Here is an 8,276-nt window from a genome sequence, read left to right on the forward strand (position 1 = left end):
GCTTTTTATTGCAATAGAAAAACAGTTTACACAGATATTATTACAACGAAAAGACTACATTGACTGTGAGAATTATGCTGCTACATGAACAATTTATATTAACTTATCAGAAACACGTAACCACATAATCTTATGATTCATTTAACGTAAGATATAAAATTTGTTTATGCCAAATATTGCGACATCTATTTATTTGCAAAGATTTAATTGTAAAAATTATAACTTATCTGGAACACGTACACATAATCTTATCTTATGATTCATTTAACGTAAGATATAAAATTTGTTTATGCCAAATATTGCGACATCTATTTATTTGCAAAGATTTAATTGTAAAAATTATAACTTATCTGGAACACGTAAACATAATCTTATCTTATGATTCATTTAACGTAAGATATAAAATTTGTTTATGCCAAATATTGCGACATGTATTTATTTGCAAATATTCAATTGTAAAATAATTTTATTATAGAATAAAATTGTTTTTAATTTTTATAGAAGAAATTAAATATTAAAGAAATAATAAAAGAACTGGGGGTATATTTAAAATAATTCTTATTAATTATATTTAAAAATGTTTTTAAAAATTTAAATATACACAATACGCAGTTATAAATACATAGAAAACATAAATAAAAATTATACATAAACATTTTTTATATATCTTATTGTTCGACGGTAATTACTTACGCACATAGCACGGATGAGCGTATATACGGGAGCGTTTATAATTAATTTTCGAAAATGATATTTCGTAACACAACTTTATTACACATGGTTGAATTTGGAAAAAATAAGCTTTAAATTAGGTAAAAAAATTTTTTAATTTTGAAAAAAAAAAATTAAGTGGTGGGGGTATATAAAAAAAAATAAAAATAAAAAAATTTTGTTCATATAACTTTAAAGTACTCTTCAAGCCATTAAAATTTGTTGTACGTCTTTTTTTTCTACCTCTTATAGTTCACCAGATATTCGATCCTAAAGAAAATACCGTTTTTCTTTAAAGGGGTGTTTCACCCCTTAAAACTCAATATCCACACATATAAAAAAATACGTGTCTTTTAGATTTGTGTATTTAACAACATATTTGAAGAAGAATCAAATCGGTTCCGGACAGTTGTGACATGTCCCTTGTGAGAACTTTATAGCGCATCTGTACCAATATCGGGGGAACCAATTTATTGCTCTTTTTTATGTTATTATTTCGGTTTTGCACATGTTTTACATAAATCAAATTTTTTGTTTTTTTTTTTAGGCTAAACTTCTAAACTCAATTTTAAAGGTTTCCTGTTATTCTTTCACATGCTCTCCTTGCCTTCCTGAGTTTATTTTGTATTTGCAAACTGTATAACTTTAATAAAAATTAAATATTTGTATGAACTGACAGCTTGTTGGTAAATTTTCAAAATTTTTTCTTTTTTCTTTTTTCTTAATCAAATATGACCACCCATGCCTTTATTAACATATGTACTTTAATCCCTCAAAAGGATTTTTAATTTTATAAAAGCAATAAAAAATAAACAAAATTACAAATTAAATTTCGTCGGTAAAACAGAGTCAATTAAGAGTAAATTTTGTAATGAGAAAATCCGAAAGTATTATTTTTACATTCAACATAATTAACTATCCATCATTTACATTACATTAATTCTTTTATGAAACAAATAATCTTAGTTTTTTTTCGCTTTTTTTTTCTTATTTAAGAATAAAAAAGAGGGCAAAAGCTTATAACCCCTGGACAATGGAAAAATCAAAATGTGAAATCTGGCTCCTCGGAGAAACTTTGGGCATCCATGTTCTAGTATTTCGTTATGTTATAGTATATATTATTTATTGTCCTCATTGAGAGACATGTGTCTCGAGAGATAGTATTTCGACGCCAAGTATACAAAAATAATGACAGATCAGCGTGAAAAATACTGTAGTGAAAAAATAAGCAAAATAAAAATTAACATATAAAAATGATAAAGTGATAAGGCCGAATGAGAAGTACTCAAACAGTATCATTGTAATGGCTTACATGAATGTTAACTGTAAATATTTGAAACTAATCTTTTCAGAAAGCATTTGCCGTTTCCTGAGCGATCTTTTTAAAATTTATGTATTCGAAATCGCATTATAAATAAACCATAAACTATTTTTTTAGCGCAATAAGATATCGATAAATATTTGTTATATTTTTAATTTATATATACGATATAAAACAATGATAAATTTGTATTAATTTTTAGCGTATATCGTTGACAAAGAACTATAGTTTCAAATGAATAAAAAGATTTTGTAATTTTTTTGATAGTTTTATTGCAATAAAATTTTAATATTTACCTTAGGAGGTACAATTTAGCATATTTTCTCATATTATTATTATTATTATTATTATCATTTTATTATAATTACATTATTGATAATTATATTTTACCGATAAAAATCTGGTATTGCAAGTGTCCATATAGTTATTAATAATTGTTTTTCAAGATCAATGGTGCTTCGCCCTGGCTTTTGACCATAGCCAAATACAATTTTGTTTCTAAATATTTTAATTGTGGTTTTATGATATTTAACAGAAAGTAAAATATGTCTTTTGACACTCTGTACAGAAAAAAGGATTATTGTATTTACTTCTTTTTTAATTATATAATAATAATAAAATCTATAATTTTAATTATTTTTATAATTCATTAATTATTTTAATAATTATCTTAGCTAAAGTGTTCTTTAAATCCTTCATTTGAAAGAAGAGCTACAACATTTCCAATGTAATTTTTTATACGTGGTCTTAACATCACCTCGGCCCTCGTTTAGTTATTACTTTAATAAAATTTAAAATATCTTCTTCATCATGCAAAGATGAAGTATGGCAATGGTTCTCAATAAAGTTTGTAACATTTTGTATGCCAGTTACAATTGTGATTAAATTTTCCATTTTAATATCGCTTTCACTTCTTTTTAAATAAGCTATATTACTTTACAATTGAATGATACTGTAAATTGCGTTCCGATTTTCATTACTGTCACGGTCTATTAACAATTTCGGAACGACTGAAATATACTGATTTTAACAACAGTACTGTCAATACTTCAGCGCATTTCGAAAGACACGCTTTATAACCCGAGTTACTGCATACAAATTTCAATTTCAATGCTATTTCTCTATTGTTTCATTGCATCATAATGGGACTTTCTGAACTCACCAGATAAAAGTTTTATTTGGCTTTCATTTAAAACTTTTTTTATACCTATTAAAAATGCAATTGTGGAGCATATCGTTTTCTGTAAGCGTTTTATTATTCGCTTTGCTTTAAAAGTTTTTTTTTGTTTCGACAAATATTTAATTATAAATGTCCTGTTTTAATTATAAATGATGCTGCGCTTCTTCGAGTTTCTTTTCAGTTTTTAAGTAATTCGAACGAGAATTGAAAGTTTCTTCCGATTGTGAAAGTTTTTTATCTTCTGATAGTGTATCTTCAGTATTAATACTTGTTATCATTATAACATTTCGATTAATTCAATTTTATTGCTTTCAGACTTTTCCGAATTTTTTATGATAAGTTTATTTTTGTTTTGGATTGAGTTATTAGACACTTTTTTTATATTTTCAATATTCGCAACTATTGAGCCTTCTGAAACTCAAGATAATATATAAATATCAATATTATTAAACTGTTTATACATAATTATTTATTATTTATTGCTATTAATAATTAAATTATACAAATTGGGTATTAATATTTAAAATTATTTAAAACAAAAATAATACAATAATTACGATATATACGAGGGCCATTTGAAAAGTTTCCGGCCTCATCGACATAAAGTAATTGTAGAAAAAAATTTCTTTCGCCGTCCGATAGATGGCCTTGACATATGTAAACCGTAAAAATTTCAAGTCATTCTGATCATTAATTTGTCTATGGCACTCTTCCAAAGTTGTCAGCTGACATTGTCTGTCAACAATGGAGAAAACTGAGTATCGCGCAGTGATAAAATTCCTTCATTTGAAAGGGAAAAAGACTCAGGAAATAAAAGATGAGTTAGATTCTGTATACGGTGAAGCCTCCCCTTCATTTACAACGGTCAAACATTGGGTGGCCGAGTACAAACGTGGTCGTACGAGCATTTTAGACGAGGAACGTTCCGGGCGCCCGAAAACCGCTACAACTGACTAAATGGTCGATTTAGCGCATCGAACTGTGATGGAAGATCGTCGATTAACTGTTAAGGATATTGCTGAGGCTTGTGGGATATCATCTGAACGGGTGCACAAGATTTTACATCAAGATTTGGATATGAGAAAATTATCCGCGCGCTGGGTGCCGCGCTTGTTGACGATCGACCAAAAGCGCGTACGGGCGGACATGTCGCGCGAGTGTCTTAGCCTGTATCAAAAAAATCCAGCGGAATTTTTGCAGCGAACGATAACCGTCGATGAAACCTGGGTATACCACCATACGCCTGAAACCAAACAACGGTCAATGCAGTGGATTGCGGTGGGGGAACCAGCTCCGAAGAAGGCAAAGGTCGTTCTCTCTGCAGGAAAAGTGACGGCGACAGTTTTTTGGGATAGCCGTGGAATAATTCTTATCGATTACCTTGCAAAGGGTAAAACAATCAACGGACAGTACTACGCTGCATTGCTGGATAAATTGAAGGCCACAATTAAGAAAAAACGTCCGCATTTGGCCAAGAAAAAAATCCTGTTTCACCAGGATAACGCTCGGGTTCACACGTGCATGGTCGCAATGTCAAAATTGAACGAATTGAAGTTTGAATTGCTTCTGTACCCACCCTATTCGCCAGATCTAGCTCCCAGCGACTTTTTCCTGTTTCCCAATTTGAAAAAATTTCTCGGGGGAAAAAAATATGGGTCAAATGCTGAGGTGGAAGACGCTGTAAACCAGTATTTTTCAAGTTTAGACAATCAATTTTTTTCTGACGGTTTAAAAGGATAGGAGAAACGTTGGACCAAATGTATCGAGTTGCAGGGAGACTACGTCGAGAAATAAATTTTGTTTTGCTTCGAAATATGTGTTTTTCTTAAAAAGGCCGGAAACTTTTCAAATGACCCTCGTATGTATATTATTTTTTATAAAGTTTAATGCAAGAATTTACCTGTTTCCTCAAATAAGGTATAGGCACAACATTTCTTTTTAATTTTAATATGCCATCTGTACGATTTTATTCCCACATTTCACACAGGGGCAAAATGGATCTCTAAATTATAAATTTATTAGTAATGAGATTTGTATTTATTAATAATTTTTTATGAATTATTACTATCTGACATAATGTGGAGTATTTGGTTGGAGTCTAGTTTGAACGCTTAACATTTGCAATCCAGATTACACATCTTTGGATATCTTTCATAAAAAAATAACACATTCTATATCCTTTTTTCAAGAATTTATATAGCCTAGTATATCACAACTTGGCATCGTATTATTGTAATAATTTATTTGACAATGAGAGAAAATTATGTTTTATGTGCAAGTTCGAGGTTAATCTAGAAAAAATTACATATTGGCAGGGTTGGGAAGTAACGCGTTGCTTGTAACGCCGTTACCGTTACAGTTACTTTTTTTGGTAACGATCGTTACTTTTTTTTGTTTGTAACGGTAACGGTAACGTCATTACATTTTTACAGTAACGGTAACGAATTAGCCGTTACTTTTGTCGTTACTTTTTAGTTCCATATTATTTTGCTATATATGCTATATACGTTTGTTAGAGACTAGTTTAGAGTTTTTAATTGTAACATAAATTATTATATTTAATATTGATTATTAAATAAAATAATTTTATAATCTAATAGCTTATTTTTTAGCATTACAGAAAATGAAAACATAACAAAAAAGTAACGAAAAAATAACGAATCATTACTTTTTAAGTAACGGTAACGGTAACGCGTTACTTTTTTAGAGTAACGGTCCAACCCTGCATATTGGTACGTATATATATTAATTAGAATATATAATATATTAAAAATAATAATTACAGTCAAAAATAAAATAATAAAAACCTGATTTATTTCACGCTCTCTTTCCCTATTACATATGGCGAATCAAAGCACCAAACAAAAATCATTATCCCGGTGTTCTCTTACTTGAGGAACTCCAGCGCTTAACGCATCATTCTATTCTTGTATTATATCCTATTATCTTATTGTATTATATGTATATACATCTAATAAGTGACAAAAATAGAATAACACATTAGCACTGGTAACCTTCCAAACGTAACGTAACTTTACAAATCCGCTCTCTGGCAACGCATTTAAATGTCATACTTATTTTTATTTATTCTTCAAATTTTTTATTTTTTACAGATTTGCCGTTTTTTTTCTCTCTTATCTAAAAAGTTAGATGTGATGGAGTAAAATAGATTACAAATTTGGGGATTCAGCGACTTAAAATCTATATAAGAAACACCTGGTCTAGTTTCAATTAATTAAAAAAAATTTTTTTTGTGGTTTTCTGTAATTATTCTTACATCAACGTTTGTGGATTTATCATATAATATGTTACAACAAGATGCAATGGCTATATTGTTCGAAAATTAAAATAAAAATAAAATTAAGATTTAAGGAAAATATTATAATAAATTAATGTATTATATTTAATATATTAAATATATTATAATATTTATAAATATATATTATAATATATATAGTAATTAAAATAATATATATATGTAGAAATATATATGAGAATCACGACATTAGGATATAAAAATAATGATATATAACAGAACAATTTATCAAAAATAAAATTATAGTGAAATGAAAAAAAATGATACAAAGACAAAAACAATCATACTTGAATCGCTCATTGTTGAATGTCTATGTATTCTTTTTGAGAGAAAGACTTTCTCACTTCGAATCCGTCTGGTATCCAGATGGCTAGCCTTTGCGTAAAAACTGGCAGAATCACGACCCAGTCATAAATCCTTTCCGGTTTATTAGTCCATTCTCTCTTTTAGTATTATCAGATTTTTCGTGAAATCATCAGTTTTGCAATGAAAAATGACAGAGTGAGAACCTGCAAAACTGATAAATAAAAGGTCCACTTTTCTGAATTGCACGGCGTAAATCAGTTGACGTAGCTTAGAGTCCCTATAATCAGAGTCTAGCCAATTGCTAGCCTTGGCAAAATCCTGCGAGAGAGAGAGAAATATACGCCATCTTACTCTAACCTAACCTAACGCATGCATTAAGTTAGAGTAAGATGGCGTATATTTCTCTCTCTCTCGCAAAATTTTGCCAAAGCGAGCAGTTGGCCAGACTTTGATTATAGTGACTCTAACGTAACTTAATGGGATAAAAAGCACGTAAAAACTCAAACTTTTCTCTTTAAAATGCGCTTTGGCGGAACTCGATACGATAATTTTTCGTTGAGTTATCTCAATTTGAAAAAAATCGGTTTTTTAACGACAAATTATGATTTAAAATGTGTATCTGCTATCTTTATCAATTCGAACCGTTGCAATTCTATTTAAAAATGTTGCATTGAATGCGGGATGTTCGGAAGCGATGCAGCTCGTGCCGGGCATCTCGCGCAAATCTTCATGAATACCCTCGATCTCCGAGGAAGTAGTACCGAACCCGTACCGGCGAAAACCTCGCGAATATCCTATTCGGACTTTGTTTGCGCGAGATGCCCGGCACGATTTGCATCGCTTCCGAACATCCCGCATTCAATACAACATTTTTGAATAGAATTGCAACGGTTCGAATTGATAAAGATAGCAGATACACATTTTAAATCATAATTTGTCGTTAAAAAACCGATTGTTTTCAAATTGAGATAACTCAGCGAAAAATTATCGTATCGAGTTCCGCCAAAGCGCATTTTAAAGAGAATAGTTTGAATTTTTACGTGCTTTTTATCCCATTAAGCTACGTCAACCGATTTACGCCGTGCAATTAAAAAAAGTGGACCTTTTATTTATTAGTTTTGCAGGTTCTCACTCTGTCATTTGTCATTGCAAAACTGATCATTTCACATAATCGGCACTAAATTTTTTTCAAACTACAGATTTCAAGCTTTATTTTCGTTTTTTCTACACCTCGATATCATAATTATTAGCTGAGTTATAAATTCTTGAACTTTTACAATTTTTTATTACTTTTTAAGTGTACCGTTTTTTTTTGGCCGAGTGTATATAATATATATAATAATTAAAATTATTAATTATTATAATATAGTATATTTAATATATTATTATTAAATTTAATTTTCAAAAAACTAAACCCGTCGAAGGCGAAGTGTGGGTTGTGT

General features: G+C 29.6%; 1 protein-coding gene across 1 annotated transcript; it reads left to right on the forward strand.

Moving 5' to 3' along the window:
• The first annotated feature begins 4,169 nt into the window (after nucleotides 1–4,169).
• On the forward strand, nucleotides 4,170–4,952 carry LOC145939303 (histone-lysine N-methyltransferase SETMAR-like). The gene has a single exon (XM_083043537.1). The coding sequence runs from the start codon at nucleotides 4,170–4,172 to the stop codon at nucleotides 4,950–4,952; it is 783 nt and encodes a 260-aa protein (XP_082899663.1).
• Nucleotides 4,953–8,276: the final 3,324 nt, after the last annotated feature.

The sequence above is a fragment of the Prenolepis imparis genome, unplaced genomic scaffold (assembly GCF_030444845.1).
Source record: "Prenolepis imparis isolate NDT839.2.m4 unplaced genomic scaffold, iyPreImpa1.0 SCAF_8, whole genome shotgun sequence".
Taxonomy (NCBI): domain Eukaryota; kingdom Metazoa; phylum Arthropoda; class Insecta; order Hymenoptera; family Formicidae; genus Prenolepis; species Prenolepis imparis.

What these genes read in the sequence shown, in the direction of transcription:
- LOC145939303 (XM_083043537.1), top strand. Translation starts at nt 4,170, where the DNA reads ATGGTCGATTTAGCGCATCGAACTGTGATGGAAGATCGTCGATTAACT.